Source organism: Ceratotherium simum, chromosome 6 (genome assembly GCF_057802395.1).
Source record: "Ceratotherium simum simum isolate JZ-2026a chromosome 6, ASM5780239v1, whole genome shotgun sequence".
NCBI classification, from domain to species: Eukaryota; Metazoa; Chordata; class Mammalia; order Perissodactyla; family Rhinocerotidae; genus Ceratotherium; species Ceratotherium simum.
The window spans coordinates 69,083,929-69,105,661 of record NC_141905.1 but is presented as its reverse complement, the minus strand read 5'-3'; the positions used below and the strand labels follow the sequence as shown (position 1 = coordinate 69,105,661).

The following is a 21,733-nucleotide window of genomic DNA, read 5'->3' as shown; positions in this document are numbered from 1 at the left end:
TAAAGCAGTCAAACTTAAGCAGTAAAACACAAGAAGAAGAAAACAGAAATCACTCCAAATCCTCTAACCAGAGGTAACCACTAATTAACACTTGGGTGACTGGCCTTTAGAAACTTCTCTCTGCCTATATACATACAGAATTTTAAATAAGAACAATCTATACATGTTCTTTTGTAATCTGTTTTTAGTCACCCACCAGTGTTGGTGGTATCTTTGCAAGTTAAATAGAGGCCTGTGTAATTTTTAATGTTTTCATAGTGTGCTGTTGTATGTATTATAGTTCGTTTAACCAATTTATGTATTTTCCCCATTTTTTTTACTACTATAAACAAAGATAAACATATATCTTCGTGCATCTGTTTATCTCCTTAGAATAAAACCCTAGAAGTGAAAGAGGTATCTGATATTTGGAATGATTATTAGTGGCTCAACCTTTCTTGCCATGAATGGCTGTTTGGAAGTGGTATCTGAGAACTGTGAACTTTAGAGTTTCTGGCAGCTTTGGTTTTGGTCTGGTGGTGGGGTGGTCAGTTTGAAGACGCAGCTAGGGGTAAGCACTTCTCTAGGGCTCCCTTTGAACTAGTCCCTGAGTTACACGGCATAGGCTGGTTTTGGAATAAACTCTCCTGTTGTTGCAGACAGCAGAATGGCTCCAAAGGTAACTTCGGAGCTGCTTCGGCAACTGAGACAAGCCATGAGAAACTCGGAGTATGTGACAGAACCGATCCAGGCCTACATCATCCCGTCAGGAGATGCCCACCAGGTACTGAATGGAGATGGGCCAGTGATGGAACTCATCATCCTCTCGTCTTTTTTCATTGTTTCCCCCCAGCCCCAGTGTGTTTGTAGGATTCTAGTTGTCAATCCACAACTAAGCATGTCCTCCAGGGCTTGGCACAGGGACCTTATCCAGTAGATTCTCACTGAATGCTTGTTAATTTGGCCCTGGCTTCCTTGTTTCCAGTGAATATAGCCAGCTTTCAATAAATTGTGGAAGAATTAACAGACAAAGAAAGGGACAGAAGTCTGAACCTTTCTGTTGTTGACACACTTTACCCCATCTCTTCTGCCACACTCTATCTCTAGCAGAATTGTCTGTCCTGCCTCCCTTCTCCCCTTCCAGACTGTCCCATCCTTCTGGGACATGGCCAGAAGAGCAGCCAGAAAGTCGTCATGGATCTGCATGCTAGCAGGTTTTAGGGATGATTCTGAATATCACCTCTACCTTTCCCCCAACCACCACCTTTGATGGAAACAACTCAGTAAGTGTCCTTTACTTCTGAGAATACTAGTGATCTAAATTTGGGAAAGTCGGATTTGGAGAGGTGGAGATTGCCTGTGATGGGGCTGAAGGGCAGAAGGATGAAAGGATTCTAGGATTTACTCTTTTAGGTCGTTGTGTCAGCAAGTGTTTGAATGCCCACACCATGGTCATGGTACTGTAGGGTTACAAAGATGAATTTAAGATTGAATTCCTGCTCTCACTGTGCTTATGTTTAGTAGAGAGATGAGATAGTATATCAAGTGCTATTCTTCCATAGAGTCATCATCTATACATATATTTTTTTTGCAGCCTTTGCTTATCAGCAAAGCACTGCCTTAGGTATGGTACCTGACACGAAGACAGGAATGGTCCTGGTCTCAAGAAGCATACAGTTTAGTAATGGAGTTAAGATATGCATACACATGTCTGTATTGCAAGGTGCCATCAACGAAATCTGGACAGAGGTGTGGAAGTTTGAGGGTGGGAAAGGAGGATGATGAGGGCTTCATGGGCAGGAGAGGCATTTGAACTGGACCTTGAAACATGGGTAGAGTTGGATAAATAGAGGACGGGGAAAGGATTCTAGGCAGGAGGATTAGTAAGAGCAAGGGCAGAGAAGCAGGGAAGCGTGGAGTGCTTTTCAGAAACAGTATGGCAAGTTCCCCTGGCAAAAGCCCAGGGAAGTAAAAAGCAATTGTGGGAAATATGGCTGGTGTTCTAGGATTCTTTACTTGCGGGTAACAGAAACCACCTGGAGGTACTTTGAGCAATAAAAATGCTTTATAAGGGTTTAGGGGCAGGGCCACTGCACTGGCACAACTCTAGGTTGTGAATAGTGGTCTCTTGAGTTGTGCATTGTCAGGGCCTCAGATAGGGTGTCTTGTGGAAGCTAAGGGCTGGAATGCAGCTGGCCTTTTAGAACTGGGATGGGAGGAGTTTCATCTCTTGCTGCAGATCAGTTTCTGTCTTTCTCAGGCAACAAGGTAGATTGCTGGCCACCCAACAGTTCCCCCATTTATATCTCTTTATCTCAATTCTCTTACTTTCAAGATACCAGATTGAACTAGAACCTTAATCCCAAATCCAGAGTCCTGGATGAGAACTTGATTGGCGTAGTAGCTTTGTGTTTACCCTTGGTCCTGGTTTGTGTGTGTGTGTGTGTGTGTGTGTGTGTGTGCACGTGCACGCACATGGTATGTGGGATAGCAAAATGTGGTGCAGACATGACTGATGAGGGTCCACCATGATGGAGGGGCTAGCAGATAAGAGTATTACTGTAAATTGAGCCAAGTTCCCAAAAGATGTCCACTTCAGTTGGCCTCCTTTCTGCCCCTCCCTACAGGTGCCAGACCACATGGTTGTGACAGTGTCAGGCTAGAGTTAACCTGGGGACAACATCAAGATTGGACTCCTGCCTGGAGACATGAGATTTCCTGGCCTTAGGACCAAATGAAGGGCTGAAATGAATAACCAAAGGGATTGGATGATTTGAGCCAACAGCATGAAGTTCAGGATACTGTGATGTTTTGAGAGTGGTGTTCCCCAAACTGTATTCTACAGCATTCCTCTTGGGTCTTGTAAGCTATTTTGCAAAAAATGTATTCAGTGGTCAAGAAAATAGTGAAATGAGCTGAACAGTTATTTTTTGTTTGTGTGTGGTAAAAAAGTTTGACATAAAATTTATCATCTTAACTATTTCAAGTGTACAGTACAGTAAACTGTATGTACATTGTTGTGTAACAGATCTCTAGAACTTTTTTGTCTCACAGAATGGAAACTCTATACCCATTGAACAGCCCCACCGCCTCCCCCACCAATCACCATTCTACTTTCTATTTCTAAGAGTTTGACTACTTTGAGTACCTCATATAAATGGAGTCCTGCAGTATTGTCTTTTGTGACTGGCTTATTTCACTTAGCCTAATGTCCTCAAGCTTCATCTATGTTGTAGCTTATGACAGGATTTGCTTCTTTTTTAAGGCTGAATTATATTCCATCATATGTATATACTACATTTTCTTTATCCATTTATCTATTGATGAACATTTAGCTTGCTTCCACCTCTTAGCTCTTGTGAATAATGCTGCAGTGAACATGGGTATGTAAATATCTCTTCAAGACACTGTTTTCAGTTCTTTTGGACATTTACCCAGAAGTGGGATTTCTGGATCATACAGTAATTCTATTTTTAATTTTTTGAGGAATCTGCATACTGTTTTCCCTCCAACAGTGCACAAGGGTTCTAATTTCTTCACATCCTTGCTAACACTTATTTTCTGTTTTTTTTTTGGTAGTGCCATCCTAACAGGTGTGAAGTAATATCTCATTGTGGTTTTGATTTGCATTTCCCTGATGATAGTGATGTTGAGCATCTTTTCATATGCTTGTTGGCCATTTGTATATCTTCTTTGGAGAAATGTCTATTCAAGTGTCTATTCTTTGCCCATTTGAACAGTTTCTTAACTGCAGGACTTCTCAGGGCCTTTAATATACTAATGTGCACTGTGCAACTGCAAGGAGAGAGGATGGAGTATTCAGCATTTTCGGTAGTTAAATGTCCATGGAATTCTGTGATCATCTCAGAGGTGGGCTAGGGGACTCAGTGTTCTGTGGAATTCCTTGGTCTATTGATCCACAATTGCACTTTTCATACCATGATGGGTTAGAACTTGTTACTCAAAGAGGTGAGAGGAAGGGAGATCAGTGTGTGGAGAGGAGAGGCCACTAAAGATGAGGGTTTTGCATGTAAAAGTGGATGAGGGGGGAGGTGAGAAAGTACGAGGTACTGGTCTAGGAGAAGTAGAAGATGGAGGTAGAAAGGAGGTTGGTGGCACGTGAGGAAGCCGTGGAGGCTGGGTACATTAATGTTAGATTTATTAGGCAGTGGGGAGGTGAGGAGAGACTGGTGAGGCTTAGGGTGGGGGTTGATAATGGAATTCTTCCATTCACCTCTGTTCTCTGGAATAGACAAACAAGGTTCACCATTTTCATAGGAACCAAAGTTTCGTCTTCACTAAGGACTGGGTGAGTAAGTAGGTTGGCCAACACAACTTGGGCCTGAGTCATGGTAGGAGGCATAAGTAGCAGAGGAGCTGGGCACCCCACCATTTAAGAAGGGCAGACGCTGGCCTTGTCCTCAAGGAACTCCTTTTTTCTTCTCCTGCCTGGGCCCCTCTGATGGGCCCTTCTCCACCTCCTGTCAGTCTTTGGACTTGTGCTTCCTGTTACATGGATTCTCTGCTGGATTGACCAGTGGTGCTTTTCATTTTTTCCTTTTCAAACATCAGGCAGCTACCGTGGGCTGATTTGATTGCAGCTGTCCTATCTCATTATTGAGCAGAATGGTGGTTCCTTTGGCTAGAGCACATTATGTAGCAGTTGGTTTGGGGTCTTCTGTAAGTCCTGATATTGGTCAGGGCTCTCCAGAGAGACAGAACCAGTAAGATATATATATAGATATCTATATATAGAGAGAGATTTATTATGAGGTATTGGCCCATGCAACATCAGCTCCCCTGGTTCTTATGCCTTGGGGTTTGGACTGGAACTATACCACTGGCTTTCCTGGTTCTCCAGCTTCCAGATGGCACCAATGATGTAAGTCTCCATCTGAGTCTGAAGGTCTGAGAACCAAGAATGCTGATAAGGAGGGCAGGAGAAGATGGATGTCCCAGCTCAAATAGGAGAGAGCAAATTCGCCCTTCCAACGCCTTTTTGTTCTATTCAGGCCCTCAGTGGATTGGATGATTTCCAGCGGGTGGTAAGGGCAATCTTTACTCAGTCTACTGATTCAAACGTTAATCTCTTCCAGAAACAACCTCAAAGGCACACCCAGAAATAATGTTTTACCAGCTAGCTATCTGGGAATCCCTTAGCCCAGGCAAGTTGAGACAAAATTAACCATCACAGTCTGCTAGCACATCGTTGACTGAAATTGGGTCTTGCCTCTGAAAGGGGTCTCATAGGCTGTCATGAGCCCCAGCCAAAGACTCCTAATAGTTCTGCTTTATTTATGAGCCTTTATCTCAGAGGAGGCCTCATTGTATGGAAGGATTTGACCTGTGAGTAATACTTGAATTAAATGTTGAAGGTTTCCGGATAAGAGTGTGTTAGAAGCTTTGTAGTATTGAATTTCAGTTTCAGTTTTCTTTTGCCTGGAGTTAGGATACAATCTATCTGTTTACTAGTAGGGGACGTTCTTGTAGCCAAGGCAAGTTTATCTTGATGTTCTTGGTCCTGGGTGCTGTTCCTGAGCCAACTTTTTTTTTTTTCTCATCATAAAGCTGGTTTTTGGTCCAATACTGTGATTGATTTTTAAGAGTTCTCTGTCTTTGACATTAGGGTGTGGTCTAATACACCCACAGCAATTCCTTGTTAAACTTTGGAAATGGCAGTGAGGCTGGCCAGACCACAGGTGATGATGTTCCAGGCTTTCCCTGAGCACTTCATCTCCTGCTAATGATCCTGGAATATCGGGATTGGATGGCTCCTCCCTAGATGAGGAAACTGAGGCTCTAATCCCAGCAAAATGTGTTTTCCAGCAACATCCTGAAAACACAAAAAGTTAAGCTTGCTCCATATTAGCTGTCACTCTTATTGTGGAAGTCACTGTTTGTTTAGGCTTCACAAACTTATATTCTTGTATTCTTGCTGTCCTCTACCCCCTCACCCCCATCATTTTTCTTTTATAATCTTGCACTGTCATTTCTATTGCTGTAGCTTAGCTGTCTGCCTTGGAAGGTGGGAGAAGTTGTGTTGTGTTTGGTGCATATTTCCTGACTCCCTGCTCAGGGCTAAGGATTGGGGCAAATGCAGAGGGCAGGTGGTTAGCATACAGGTAAGCATGTGTGCTCTTAAGACTGTCTGGGTTCACATGCCAGATTTGCCACTTAGCTAGCTGCTTGACCTCAGGCAAGTTATCTCAAATTCCTAAGTGTCAGTTAAACTTTCTGAGTCTAGTTTTCCCATCTGCAAAAAGGAGATAGTGACACATCCACCTCACTGAGCTATTGTCAGGATTAAGTGAGTTAATAGATGTAAATGCTTAAAGCATGTCTGTCACCTAGTAAATCTCATTGTATTCGCTGCTATTATTGTTGCTGTTGTTATTATTATTATAGAGAAGAATGAGGGAAAATATCCCCTTAAAGAGATTAAAGAGTAGATAAGCCATGGTCACAAATGCTGACACAAAATGGAAACTGGTAAATGTCATAGGAAAGGACTAGATCAGCACTGTCCAGTAGAAATGTGAGGCACATATGTAATTTTAAGTGTTCTCATAGAGCCATATTAAAAAAAGTAAAAAGAAACAGTGCAGTTAATTTTAATAATATATTTTATTTACCCCAATGTGTCCAAAATATTATCGTTTCAATACATCATCAGTATAAAAAATTATTAATGAGATATTTTATTTTCTTTTTTTAATACTAAGTCTTTAAATCTAGTGTGTATTTTACATTTACAAAACATCTCAATTTAAATGTGAGATGTTCATTGGGAATATTTGATCTGTATTTAGATCACAAAATTTACAGTTGAAAAAATGGACTTACCCAAGGTATTCTTTTTTTTTTTTTTTAATTTTATTTATTTATTTATTTTTCCCCCAAAGTCCCAGTAGATAGTTGTATGTCATAGCTGCACATCCTTCTAGTTGCTGCATGTGGGACGCGGCCTCAGCATGGCCGGAGAAGCGGTGCGTCGGTGCGCGCCCGGGATCCGAACCCGGGCCGCCAGCAGCGGAGCGCACGCACTTAATCGCTAAGCCACGGGGCCGGCCCCCAAGGTATTCTAAACATACTTAAAACTTTTCTAATAACTGAGTCTTGAGCATCAGTTTTAAAATTCATATTTAAATTAATTAAAATAAAATTAAATATTCAGTTTCTCAGTCACATTTCAAGTATTCAGTAGCCACACGTGGTTAGTGGCTTCTGTAATGGACAGCACAGATTTAGATAAAGTGTGGATAGAATTCATAGTTGAGAGGGAATATTTTAAGCTGGCAGGATTGAGGAAGTCTTCATGGAGGAACTCTATGTAAACTGAATGTGAAAAGGTAGAATTTAGATGCTTGGAGATAGAGAGGTACAAGAAATACCATGAGCAAATCCATGGAAATAGGGGAACATGAATAATGATAACTTTGTAAAAGAAGGAAAAATAGGGGCCTGGTTAAGGCCACTCAAGAGCTACCTGTGACTGGTCATGGGTGGCCTTGACCACCAGAGTCAGGAGTTTAGGTTTTTGTTAGGTAGTAGGGACTCATTGAGGGTCTCTGAACAAGAGAGTGACGTGATCAGTCAGAGGGAGCAGTGTTTTGTATGGGTTGGGGAAGGGAGACACTGGGAACTGAGAAACCTGTTAGGAGGCCATTTCAGGATCCCAGAGTCAGGGTACAGAGGGCCCGGACTTGGGTGCTGGCCTTAGGAGCAGAGAGGAAGAGAAGGGTTTGGAGGAGAAGCAATAGAACACAGATGGAGTGTGGGTCTGGCAGGCAGATGGCAGAGGGGATTGGGAAGTTTGGAACCCGAGAGTTTTTGTGGTGCCATCCACAGAAAGGAATGAGAAGTCCCGTGTCCCTTGTTTCGGTTCCTGTGGAGAGGAGGGGCATAGTTCGGGTGACTGTTAAGTGGGACTCTAGGTCCTTGCCAGGACTATGAGGACAAGGAGGAAAGCTTCATGTGTGACCTTCCACAGCAGCCTCCTCAGTAATAGAGAGGCTGCTGTTCTCTGTGGCTCTTGTTCCTAATTGTTTCATTTCAGGCTAGATTCAGGGTTGATGGCATTTCTCCTAAGGGTAGGGAAGGGAGGGTGTTGGAGAAATGAAGGGGAATCTTGAATTCTGTCTTTTGTATACTTTCCAAAACACAAATACACACACCCACACACTGTTCCATGCTAGAGAGAAAACACACCCCAAATGCATAATTGCGCAAGGACTTGGCACTTCAGGGGTCTGCTTCTCTCTGTCCTCTGTGACTCTAAGGGTTTTTTCTTTGTAAACTCAGAATAAGGGTTGTGGTATTAATGAATTTGGGCCCAGGGGGACTTTTACAGTGAGGATTTGTCCATTCTCTTTGGGAATCTGGATACTTTCATGTATCATCTAAGACAAATGTTGGGATGTGTGGGGACCACTGGCCTCAACCCAGGAGAATCATTGGTTGGGGCCAGAGGTTCGCCAGCACCTACTTATAGAAATCCGAATTCTTCATCCTCCCCATCTGTAAGGCCCCATATTCCACGTTTGGGCTGGGCTTAGTCAAAGGGTCACGTTCTGTCAGGGGTGACTCTGTCAGCTTAAGTTTTTGGCTGTTTATGGTTCCTCCTCCTGGAAGACATGAGTCAGATTTTCCCAGACTCTTTGGATCCTACTCCAATTCCTCCTGCAGTCGGCTTCCTGTTTTGTTTTGTATTTCTTAAACAGGCACTCTCCTGGGATGGGGGTAGTGATTTTTATCCCAGGGTGATTTTATCCACTGTATTAATTAGAATAATGCTAGCTGTGGTAACACAGCTCAAAGTTTCAGTGGCCCGGTACTGTGGAGCCTTATTTTTTGTTCATGTAACAGTCTAGAGTGGGTGTTCCTGGTTGGTGGGTGACTTTCTTCTACTAGGAAGAAGAGTGATTCAGGGATCCAGGCTCTTTCCGTCCTCTGATGCCACCATTCCAGCTGGTGGAAGGGGAAGGAGTATGGAGAGGGCACACCCATTTTTAATTTGCCCTGACTCAGGTATCATCTCCCACACACATTCTATTGGTGAGAATGAGTCATGTGACGCCAGCTAGATGCAAGGGGGCCTGGGAAATGAAGTGGGATGGATGGGAAGCCACTTTCTAGCAACTGTACGCTAAGGAAAGGGTGTGAATCTTTGGACAGCTATCCGATTTTCCCACATACCTTGACTTGGTTTCATTTAAGAGAGAAGAAAATACCAAAGTCTGGGAGTTACCTGATGTATAGGAAGAGGTAGCCCTTGTCTTCATCGACAGTCTAACCTGTGGGACTTCCTGTGGACACACAGCCCTTTACTCATTTGTTTTTGTTTTTGTTGAGAACCTAGTATGTCTGAGGCACTATGCCAGGCTCATGGTTTACAGGGGTGAAGGGTTGGGAAGGGGGAAAGATGTCACCCCAGTGTGGGCCCTAATAACTTTTAGACACGCTTATTTTGGCACTCAGCCATAAGCCTTGCTTGTCCTATTCTATCTGCATGTAGCCATGTTGACCTACTCTTCTTAAAATCCAGCTTTGGTCATGTCACCACCCTCTACTGAACTTGCAGGATAAAGTTCAAGCCTCTTAGTGTGATGCGTGAGGTCCTTGACCATTGTCTTTAGCCTACCTTTCCAGGAATCTCTGCTGCCACTCCCTTGAACTTTCCCCCTGCAATCAGGTTAATTAGCTCACCGTCTCCTCGTCTCCTTGCAGACCTCTTGCTTCTGGGCTTTCTCGCACCTTTCCCCTCTCTGGATTGCCTCCTGCTTCTCCTCACCTATCTGTGGTGGCCCAGGTCAAATGTCTGAGCTGGGTCTGATGGATTCAAGGCAGATCTGAGCGTGTTTAAAATTATAGCAAATACCATATTGCATATTCAGCGTGGTTTATGTGGCTGTTTATTAGGGCTAATGTTTCATGGATATCTGTCTTGTTTTGCTGGCCAGATTGTCCACTCTGAGAAGATACTTTCTTATGTTTCCTATGGAGTCTGTCTCATTGCCTGGTGCGTAGTAATAAGTGCTGCAGTTTATCGAAGCTTAATGTGTGCTAATTGCTTTATGTCACAACTCAACCCTCCAAAGTGGGCCTTATTATCATCCCCATTTTACAGATGAGGAAGTCGAGCCCTAGGTTTACCCAGCTGGTAATGGGGGGAGCCAGGCTTGAATGGGGGTTTGACTCCTGGGTGTAGGAGAATCTATTATGTGGTTGATGAAGGTAGAGGTAGATATGGGGCATACTTTGTGTTCCTTTTTCCCTCAGAGTTTATAATCCAGTTGTGCAGATCAGATGTGCACAGTCTGTTCAGAATCAGAGGTTACTTGGCAATGTGGCAAGGCCATTGGCTTTGAGAGATCAGATCTCAACTCTGCCACTTAGAGCAGTGGTGCCTTGGGAAAGTAAGTAAGTTACTCTGAGCTTCATTCTTTTGTTTTTTTCCCCAGTCTGTAAATGGAGAGGATGATATCTTCCAGATCTGCTGTTAGGATTAGAATTAGAGGAAATGAATGTAGTTATTGGTAACTCGTAGGTGTTTAGTACATCTTAGCTGATATTATTTGTTATCACCCAAGGCAGGGCACGGATAAATGCCAGTGTGGATGGCCCTGTAAGATTCAGAGATGTGGGAGGTCTCTGAAAGCTGGAGTGGGTCAGAAAGCTATGTAGAAGAGGGCATGTTTGAGTTGGATTTTGAGAGGTGGCTAAGGCTTTTTTTCCATAGTTTACAGATGTGCTTTATTTGGCTGTGTATTATTTACGTTATTTGAATCACATGCCAACATTTAAAAGTTGGGTCATCTCTCATGAACACACCTATATTTAGCTTCTCCTGAAATACTGAAAGTTGGCAATGTGTGGCCTGCATTCCAGCATGACAGGAATCAGAATTGAGCAGGAGCTGCTCTGTCTAGAAAAGATATCCCCTTGTCCTGCTTTACTCATTCAGTTTACCTGCCTGTACCCTAAGGCATTTGAACTTGAAACCCCAGTTATAATCCCTCCTCTCCTTTCTTATTGGATAATGCATTGGTTTCCTATTGCTGCTGTAGCAAATTACCGCAAACTTAGTGGCTTACAACAACACAAATTTATTACCTTACAGTTCTGGAGGTCTGAAGTCAAGCGTGGGTTGGCAGGGCTCTGTTACTTCTGGAGGCTCCAGAGGAGAATCCATTTCCTTGCCTTTTCCAGTTTCTAGGCTTGTAGCCCTTCCTCTATCTTCAAAGAGATGGCTAAGGTTTTAACTAGGTAGAGGGAAAAAGGTTCATCTCTCCTTCTGCTTGTTCATTTATTCAGCAAATATAGACTGAGGACCTACCATGTGTTTCCTGTGCCATGTACAGGGACGGCGACAAACAAGACAGACAAACACCCTAATCTCATGGAACTTACATTCTGGGAAGTGGGGGCAGAGGGGGGCAGGACAATACAATAACAATGTCAAAAAACTTCATCAAGAAGAGAAACATCTAGAAAAAGTGCTATACTGAGAGGTAAAAGAGACCAGGTGGCTACTTTGGCTGAGTTGTCCAGGCACCCCTCTCTGCAGAGTTGATATTAGATCTGAAATGTAATGATGAGAAGGAGCCATGCCATGTTCAGAGAGAGACTTTCATAGGCACAAGGAAGAGCATGTGCAAAGGCCCTGAAGCAGGAATGGGCTTGGGAAGTATAAAGAGCAGAAAGCAGGTGGTGTAGCTGGAGCATCGTGAGTGGCAGGGAGAGTGGGAGGAGACTTCTGAGAGGACAGCAGGGCCAGATCAAGTGGTGCTTTGGGGACTGGAGTGAGGTGTGGATTTTATCATAAATGTGATGGGAAGCCATTGGCAGGTTTTAAGCAGAATGCTAACATGATATGAGAGAGAGAGAGACATTTTGAAAAGCCCACTTGGAGTGTGTGTGAAGAGTGGATTGTGGGGGCAGTGGTCCAGGTAGAGATGTGGAGGCTTGGACTGAGTGCTGGTATTGGAGATGGAGAGAAATGGATGGTTTTGGAGAAAAAGCCAGCAGCTGTGCTTTGTGCCTTTTTTCTGTCATGCTGCGGCTTTGGTTCATTTTAGACCTTTGGCTGTTGTTTAGGAGAATGTTCCTGGGCTTCGCCAGCTTCATGGCTGGGGGAAGAAGAGTGGGAGGCCTGGGCCCAGTGCTTGTCTGGCCTCTGCTTAGCCTGTTGGTGTGGAGGTGACAGCTTCAGTCAGCGATGTCTTTCTGGCGTGTTGACCACTTAGGTCATGTCTAGACATTCTTGCCCCTGACCTCATCTCGATCTCAAACCAAACATGTCCACCTGCTATTAATTCTACCTCCCTTTGGAGAAATCCGCCTCCTGCCTTTGCCAGTGGGCAGCTCTAGGTAAACCCTTGTGGGTGTCCTATCCCTCCGCTCAGGCTTGCCCAGAGAGGGGTGGGGCATTCCTCGAGAACTGTGTCCCTGAGTGGAAGAGTCCGGCCGGACCAAGATCAGCAGTATTTTCTCTGCCAGCCCTTCGCCAGCGTCCTCACTGTGTGTCACAGGTGGGAGAGCCCTGAGCCAGGGAAACCTCCTTGTTGGTTGAGAGTGTCATCTCTGTGTCTTCCCCATTGTGCACTGTGATTTTTAGCGCAAGAGTTATTTTTGCTTAGTTTTCCCAGCCTCTTAGATACTTTTTCACCATTCAGGAAGAAGAGATTAATAATATCTCTTCCATTGCACATACACAGCACTCTTGGTTTCTGGTGAGTTGTTTTAAACATTAACTTACTGTTCCTTACAACAATCGTAGGAGAAGGGTGAGAACCCTCCTCCCCGTTTTTGCCTTTTTTTTTTTTTAAATCTTGCTCCCAGCGATTACTGGGTTAATACACAAATGAGGATTCTACAGTTCATAAATGATGCTGGTGGCCATTTTTTTCTGTGTTCTTAGTGCTATCTATTAAATGGCCCTGTATGTTTTGGGGGTAAAACATGTGCCTGCTTTTGCTTTTAGCAATCTGAAGTGACTTGTTTTAGAAATGAGGAACTGAGGCTGAGGGAGGTGATGAGACTTGTTGCAGACCACATAGCTGGGCTGCTAGAGGGCAGGTGTGGTCTAGATCCCTGTCACGATTCTCTGCTGGCCCTTCGAGCATCTCCAAGGTTAGTGGTCCTGTGGATGGTTTGAGGCTGTGATTGCAGCTGCCTTGGTGAAGGGCGCATTTCTCAACTACATGGCAGGAGTGAAACATGGGTGCTTTCTTTTCCCTATATCATGTTGACCTAATGCCTTGGGGTCCAGCTGGCAGCACCATTCTCTATCCTAAGCGTTCTTAACCCTGCCAGGTCCTCTAGCTTGGGAGAAACCTGCTAACTGTAGAAGGAGCAGTGGCTCTGGTCTCAAGCAGACCAGATCCTGGCCCTGCTATTGACCTGTCAGTGGGCAAATTACTTAACAATTCTGTCTTCACATCTCGGTTTTCTCATTTGCTATTGGTCTTATCCTGGAGAGTCATTATGAGGATGAGAAATGATGTGTCACATGGGGGCAGCATGGGGTAGGGCTTCAGACTTGACTCTGGAGCTGACTGCTCAAGTTCAAATCCTGCCTCTGGTGCTTACTAGCTGTGTGACTTGGGGCAAGTTACTCAGCTCTCTGTGCCTCACTGACTGTTACCAGAAGCTGCATACCTGGGCCTCATACCTCTGCCCAGGAATGAGAACCTTTTACTTTCTTCACTCCTTAACCCCTTACATTCAGAGGCGAGGGGATTATCAGCTGGGAAGGACGTGGATTTGGACATGATGTTTTATTTTACCGAAGCAAGCCTCTTGGGTTAGAGGAAGCATTTCCCCTGGTTCCCTAACAGGAAGGGACAGGGTCTGCGAGGGAGTGATTGGTGACACTACCTTGGAGGGGGGTGCAAACAGGAAGTTCAGAAACAAACTAATCCCTAAAGAGACTTAAGTTAGAGAATTACTGACACTTAAAACAGAAATACCGCCTTACATTTCAGAAAAATAACACATGCCTAAATGTCAGTGGCAAGGAAGGGAGAAGGCTATTGCTTTGTTTTTTGAGTAAGATCTCAGGAAAGAGCAATTTTGATCTGTTTCTCTTGACTTGCTTTGTTCTCTAGATGAGGAAATAGAGGCTAAAGGGAACAGCTTTTTTAGTCCTTAATTTGTAGGGTCTTCTGCTGTGTACACCTAATTTTTATTTATTTTTTATATTTTTGGTGAGGAGGATTGGCTCTGAGCCAACATCTGTTGCCAATCCTCCTCTTTTTGCTGAAGAAGATTAGCCCTGAGCTAACATCTGTGCTAATCTTCCTCTGCTTTGTATGTGGGACACTGCCACAGCGTGGCTCGATGAGCCGTGTGTCGGTCTGTGCCTGGAATGTGAACCCCGGGCCGCCGAAGCAGAGCATGAGAACCCAACCATATGCCACCGGGCCAGCCCCTAATTTTTATTTTTTAAATGTTCAACTTACCCTTTCAGGTAGACTGTCAGTTCCTTGAAGGCAGGTGCGAATGATTTGCCAGGCTTCGTAGTCCCTGCTGGGCCTACAGTCAGCGCGTGACTGGTTGAGGTCCAATTTGTCATCCCTTTTTGTTTTCCAGAGTGAGTACATTGCTCCGTGTGACTGTCGGCGGGCCTTCGTTTCTGGATTTGATGGCTCTGCGGGTGAGTTGCTGAATTCTCTGTTCTTTGTGTACTTTTGTTTGACTCCCAAAAATAACTGGCCTGAGTTTCAGCCTGTGATATAAAATCAAAAAGAAAATGCAAACCAGACGTTCCCCATTGAGCCTCTGTAGAAAGGTGTGAGTTCCTAGCATCTCCCAGCTCGCTAAAATCACCTTTTAGTAACTCTTTTCTCTATGCCTTTGCTTTTAAGGTTTTAAAAAATTTTTATTTAGAAAAAATGTTTTTGCATTTTTTATTGGATATAACGTCATACAGAAAATCGTATCAAATAAACTGAATATGTCTGTGTAAGTAGCACTCCAAATAAGAAAGGGGACACTAACTGCACCCCAGAACCCCTGCCTTAGCTTACTGGTCCTGTATAGTTCTCCAAGTGCTTGGCTTTTGGTTTCTCTGTTTTCTCTTTCAGTTTAGATAACAATGGTTAATGTAGAGCTACGTTGGTGCCCTGCCCTGACTTTTCCTCTAAAGGAAAAACTCTGTGCCCTTGAGTTTTAGGGTGATTTTCCCCCTTCAAACTCCTATCCCTGAAGCTAGCTCGACTTGGCAAGTGCTCCTCTCTCCTCACAGTTAGCCCACTGCTTCCTTTGATGTAAGTGCTTCTGTGGTTGACACATTAGGATTGGTTTTGGCTGGCACTTCTCCTGAAAACCCTGAAGTCAGGTAGAGGTGGGAGGCATGAGCTGCCTGCCAGTGATCCCTGAGTCAACGTAAACTTTCACGGGGTCTGGTTGGTCTGCCTTGGGAAAGGTGAAACAGCTCCTTTAGGGGGTCTGGTGGAGCAGATCACAGTGATTACTGCACAGGAACCATGTCCACCGCTGTCTTGTTGATTATGAGCCAATTTTGGCTGTAGGTCTTCAGTCCTCTGTTCTACTTGCCTTGACTCATACTGTACAAGTTGGGTACTGGGCTGCCTCAGGACTGCTTCATTCAGAGCTTGACCCACAGCTGGTCGTCAGTGGTGGTGTCTTTTCTTGCCTAGAGGTTTCCCTGGAGTCAAGGGCCCATCTGCCCCACCAAAGTGGTGGTGGGAGGCTGGAGCCACATAGGAGCTGGTGCCTCTCACAGTATTTGCCCGCCTGCTGCCATTTTGTGCAGCTGCTGGGTGGTTGTAAGAAGCTTTTCTCTTTTTTTTTGCTCCTCTGCTCCAGGCACGGCCATCATCACAGAAGAGCATGCAGCCATGTGGACTGATGGACGCTACTTTCTCCAGGCTGCTAAGCAGATGGATGGCAACTGGACACTCATGAAGATGGGTGCGTAGAGGCATGGCCAGCACAACCTTAGTTGGCCAGCTTTGGGAAGGGACCCTAGAGCTCCTCAGGGCTTCTGGATCTTAACCCTTTTAAGAGGGCATGGACCCTTTTAAGAATCTAAGGTGTCTTAGTCTGCTTGGGCTGCCATAACAAAATACCACAGACTGGGTGGCTTAAACAACAGAGATTTATTTTCTCAGTTCTAGTGGCTGAAGTCCAGGTTCAGCGTGCCAGCATGGTTAGGTTCTGGTGAGAGCTCTCTTCCGAACTTATAGATGGCCGCCTTTTCACTGTGTCCTTACATGGCAGAGAGAGCGAGAGTGAGATCTCTCTTGCTCTTTGTAGAAGGCCACCAGTCCTATCCAATTAGAACTCCACCCTTATGACTTCACTTTAATTATCTCCCAAAACCCTTGTTTTCAGATATAGTCACACTGGGGATTAGGGCTTCAGCTTATGAATTTTGGAGGGACAAAGCCAGTTCATGGCACAAGGAAAACAAAGAAAATGGCACGCTTGTATATACATACCATTGTGCGTTCAATTTTGGAAGGTCCTGGTTCAAGATACTTATTTTAGTGAGGGGAACCTGAGGGCCAGAGAGGACAGTTGATGTGCTGCAGGTCACGTAGCTTGCCTGGCATTTCACTCGTGCACTGGGGGCCTTTCCATTGCTCTTTGCTGCCTCATGACTCCAAGTGAGATAAAAATAAGGGGCCACTGGCAACACGAGCTAGGAAGTTGTCCCCCTGAGGATCTCTCTGAGGATCCAGGACTTGCTTCTGGCAGCTCAGCTTTGGAGAAGAGCAGTGCGCAGGACAAGAGCAGGGGTCTGGAATTTTCTTGGGCAAGTTATTTCACTTTCATTGCTTCAGTTTCTTCATCTATCAAATGGGATGATAATAGTAAGTACCACATAAAATGGTGAGGATTAAAGAAATAATATGTGGAAAGCATAGAGCTCAGTGACTAATAAGTGTGTGTGTACTGGGGTTTTTTGTTTAATTTTGTGCTGTGTGTATTTTTCCTTTTCATTAAAATAGGCTTTAGAAATATGGTTTTAGTGATTTACAATGGTCTCTCCTTCCTGAATTTTGAACTTGAGGAACAGAAAATAAGGAGGGAAGAAAAGCGGCTACCAGTGCTAAGTGAGGAAGAGAAGATACCTGATATTTCTTGTTTGTTGTAGGGAGTAATGAGGAAAGCAGGTTGTCAGTAGACTCACAGTTCAGGAAACAGAGGGCTGTTGACACTGAAATGAATTGAGACCAAGATCCAAGCAGCTAGCTGACTGAGGGGTGTGTGTGCCTGTGTGTGCACCACACGCTCTCCATATACATATATGTGTGTTGTTTGTCTTACGGAGGAGTTTGGAACAGTTTTGTCCTGGCAGTGGACTTATGTTAAATTTCTATTTCTCAAAAATCTTTTTAGAAATACAGAACACTAAATCTACAGGTGGATTGTTGCTGCAATTGAATTGTCCGCCTCCCCTACTTGCTCACACAGTCTCTCTGTCACGTACACACACACACACCCGCACAGAGGCAGGCATTTGGGGCTGTGGGGCTGTTATAAATGGACAGGCTTGTGGCCTTTAAACTTTTTGATTGCATGCCTCTGTTAATGGCTTGTGCATCCTCAACATATATGTATATTTGTTTATATGTTATATATATGTACTAGTGTCCATCTGTATTTCAAATACGAGCAAAGATTAATTTCTTATTTTTTAGAAAAAATAAATACAAATAGATGTTGTAATACTTTCTGCTTGTACACTAGTGGATCATGTAGTGTACCCTGGGGTGTGGGCATCTCTCTTTGGGGCCCACGTCTCCAGTTGTCAGGTCTGTTCGCTCTTTGGGGGTCAGAGTGTCCGAGGTGGGAATACTGTCAGCCTGTTCCTTAAAGCAGGTATGTGGCGGCCCCGGAGGGTGAGTCCTTCTCCCTTCCAAGCCCCTCTGTTTGCTGTCTCTTCCCTAAGGCCACCTTTCCTCAGGCGTCTCTCCGGCGTAGGGAGATTCTGGGGCTTTGGTTGGTGAGTGATTCATCCCTGGGGTTGACAGCCAAATATCTGTTTGCTAGGAAATCATGTGACTTCATCCTGTGCAAGTTATACTAGGGGCATTAAAAGAAGCTTCATTAGTAAGTGGCTTGTTTAGCGGTTTGAAAAAAAATAGGAAAGAATCAAAGAGCAAAATAACAACTCAGTGCCAGCTTTTAGGCAAGTTTTTAGAACTGAGATTCATGAGCTCATTTCTTTATAAACCTTGGAACTTCCCTTCTGTGGTTATGTGGTTATCAGTAGTAGTCAATGGAGAAAATAATAATGATAAGTACTATTTTAGAATATGTGAGCTTTCACTCTAAATATACGTACATTTCACCAAGATATTAATTGTGTAGTAAAAATCTGATTAGTTAAAAAGTATACACCCCAAACATAGAAAATATTGGCTTGGATTAAAGAAAAAACTAGAATATAAAAAATAATTTGAGTTCCCTTCTTGAAGCTTATTTGGTGTCCTATGACTAGTCTCTTAGAAACAGAAAGGGCTGTTTGCTCTTGGGAGTTGGGAAGTGTAGGGAGCCATGTTAAAGATGATAATTACAGGTGCCTGTGTGTCCCTCTTATAATCTTTGGAAAGATTTCTTTGCTGCCAAGACTTGTGTTCAGCCGTCCAGTCAGGCCTGGTCGTGGGGTAGGGGCCTTCTTTCTGCCACTGTGCCTTCCAATGAAGGGAGGGCACCGTGGCATGTGTTTGCCTTACCTGGTGTGGGGTGTGAGGGAGGCCCCCAGCTCCCAGCCTTCACCAAATCATCACCCAAGTTGTCCTCAAGGGACCGGTAGTAGTAAAGTGACCAAAGGCTGATGAGATGATCTGCAAGATGATACCATGTACCTATGTTGCATTGATTCCCAGGTTGCCATTTTTACCAGGGGTCAAATGAAAATCTTGCCTTTTTTTGGTCTTAACCCTTAACCCTTAACTTATGCTTTCCTTATATACTATCTTACACTTCTTGCAGCCTTCCAGGATTAAGGGAGTTCAGATTTTCCAAGTGCTGCCAATCTACCTTAAAGAAGACGCTTAATAAAGACCCTGCTATCATGATGTCAGTGAATTGCATCTTTCTGGGCAGGACGAGGAGCTTGGGCTCACTGGGAATTGTTTCTTATCAGTTTTTCTCTCCATAGGTCTGAAGGACACACCAACTCAGGAAGACTGGCTGGTGAGTGTACTTCCTGAAGGATCCAGGGTTGGTGTGGACCCACTGATCATTCCTACAGGTGAGTGAGCTTGGATCCTTCTGGCTTGGGTGAGGAAGTGGGTTCTAGATGCCTCTCTATCCTCCTTGTTTGCTTGTGGGGTGTGGAACATTTCGGGGCTCAACGTGACTTGATGTCACGATAAAGGTCAGAGTCAGGAGAGGAGTTCTGATAGAGGCAGGGGAAGGCCATTGGTGGTGAAGATGTCCTCTTGCAGTTCCTCGTCCTGCACACCCAGCACCGGGCCATGGGAGGATCCTTTCAGAAGGCGCCTGGCTCTCAAGGCTCTGCTGCCTGCCTCAGCTGAAATGGGCATTCAGTTCACGCATGACTGGCCCACGTGTGTTTTTCCCCAGATTACTGGAAGAAGATGGCCAAGGTTCTGAGAAGCGCCGGCCACCACCTCATTCCTGTCAAGGAGAACCTTGTGGACAAAATCTGGACAGACCGTCCTGAGCGCCCATGCAAGCCCCTTCTCACGCTGGGCCTGGATTACACAGGTCAGAACCATGCTGCACCCAACGGGGTCCCCAGCCATCATCCCCTCCACCTGTCACCGTTGTCTCCATCCCAGTCCTTTGAATCAAAGTCAAGCTTGAGCTGATGGGAGGATTTTGCTCTACCCTGGCACAGTGGGGCATTTGATGAAAACAGGAGCTTTATTTGTTTCCGCTGTGGCCACCTACTTGCCACTGCCTTCAGCATAGTTGATTCTTGCAGAGCTCTTCCGGGCAGACCTTTGGGTGCTGCTAAGAGGCTTTTTTACCACTCAGTTGCTGACTGCCCCTCTAACATGTCTGGTATTGGAAACAGAGCCTAGAGGTTTCTAGGTTGCATTTACTTTTCTTCTGCCAGCGTTTGTAGGTTTACCTTCCGAAGCCTCCTGCCCTCCATTTTGTACCTTCTGCTTTAGAGGCTTTGGGGTGTGGTTGGGTTTCTTTGGCCTGTGTGATAGTGGTGGGTGAGGAGCAAGTTCTGTGAACCATTTGTGGGAGACAAAAGTGAGGATTTATGGAACAGTGAGGGGTGCAGAGAGAGGCCTGGGAGGTGGGGCTGCAGGGGAGGGAGGCTTGCTATAGAAACAGAAGAGGAGAGGTGGATGGGGATGTCTGGAATGTAGGCAGATTGCCCAGAGGGGTCCTGGGAAGAAAACATTACAGCCCAGACTCTCAGCCAAGTTTGAAACAGCATTCCCGAGCTCATCTTCAAAGCAGCGTTTGCTTGTGGGGGCAGCCCCCAGCTTGCTTTCTTTGTGACACCCTCACCGGAGGGTATCACAGATTGGGGGGGGTGGGTCCAGTGAGTGGCCCAGGGTCAGCTACATATTTTCTATCAGCATGTTTAGAATTTGTTTTTTTGAATTTTTTTTAACTGATGCAGAGGCTCTGACTTATTGCTTGTAGGCGAGGGGAGAGCATATGTTGCTGATAAGACTTCTGTTCTGCAAACATGTGAGTGCCTGCTATGTGCAGGATACTGTGTTAGGTGCTGGGTGAATAAGACAGTTGCCTACCCTGTTTATAGGTGGCTGTAACCTGAGTCACAAGTGCCGTTTCATGGTGGGGTGGTGTGATGGGGTGAGCTCCTCTAGGGCTACAGTTTCATTCTGGGGAGCAGCAGGGAGGCCCAGCTGTCTCTGACAGGGCAAGTGTGATTTGGAAGTAGTAGTCACAGTGAGTCAGACTGTGGGGAATTCCTAGGTCTTAGCTCTGAAAGGGGAGTCTCACGGCTCCAAGAATGTAAAGTGGTGGGTGATATTCCCCTGACCTCTAAGACTGGGTGAGTTTTCTTTTCTGGGTAGTATGTTCTCAAAGCTCCCTGTGCTTGTTCTGTTGCATCAGTCTTTATATAGAAGTGTAAACAATTGTTGGTTTAATTGTCTGTCTTCTCTTCTAGATTGTAAGCCCCTTGAGGGCAGGGACTGGATATCACTCAGAGCTGTAACTGCAGTGACTAGCACAGTGTGTGGCAGATATCTCTGCCTGGGAAGTTTAGATGCTTCATAGACATTCGTTGGATGAACAAATGAATTAATTTTGCTGGGAGGCAAGGGGCTCTTGAAAGTCGACTGGCTTAGAGAGAGTCACACCTCTTGTGTCGGGTTTGAATCTAGGCCTCCTGTCTGCTTAAGCAACATGCTTCTTTTAAGATGTGGTGCTGGTTAAGAACGTTCGGGATGGGTTCTTTCACTTGGCTCCCGCAGGTCCCTGAGACCAGGGCTGGAGTCACAAGCACATTTGCTTCTTGCAGGCATCTCCTGGAAGGAGAAGGTTGCAGACCTTCGGTTGAAAATGGCCGAGAGGAACGTCGTGTGGTTTGTGGTCACTGCCCTGGATGAGATTGCATGTGAGTGCTCTGGTTTCACTGTTTGGGCTTGTTACCCAATCTCTCCTTTGGTTCTCTGGGAATCTGTGTGTTCATGCCATTCAGCTTTCTGAGTGGCCAGAGAATAAGCCAAAGACAGTGTCACCAAATAGGTGTAAGATATGTCAAGTAGGATGGAGAAAGAATTATTGGGAGTAGGGGAGGGGAATGTAGCCTGGC

General features: G+C 45.0%; 1 protein-coding gene across 4 annotated transcripts in view; it reads left to right on the top strand.

Moving 5' to 3' along the window:
- The window catches only part of XPNPEP1 (X-prolyl aminopeptidase 1), a 55,700-nt gene that overhangs the window by 13,316 nt on the left and 20,651 nt on the right, over positions 1-21,733 (top strand). For 3 of the 4 annotated variants that reach the window (XM_014785715.2, XM_014785716.2, XM_087432568.1), the window contains 6 exons: positions 639-763; positions 14,572-14,635; positions 15,811-15,915; positions 19,118-19,210; positions 19,546-19,689; positions 21,440-21,535. In XM_014785715.2, the coding sequence (XP_014641201.1) occupies positions 639-763; positions 14,572-14,635; positions 15,811-15,915; positions 19,118-19,210; positions 19,546-19,689; positions 21,440-21,535 (627 nt within the window). Of the gene's footprint in view, positions 1-638; positions 764-2,606; positions 2,842-14,571; positions 14,636-15,810; positions 15,916-19,117; positions 19,211-19,545; positions 19,690-21,439; positions 21,536-21,733 lie in introns of those variants that run through there. The other variant, XM_087432569.1, reaches the window with a different exon arrangement.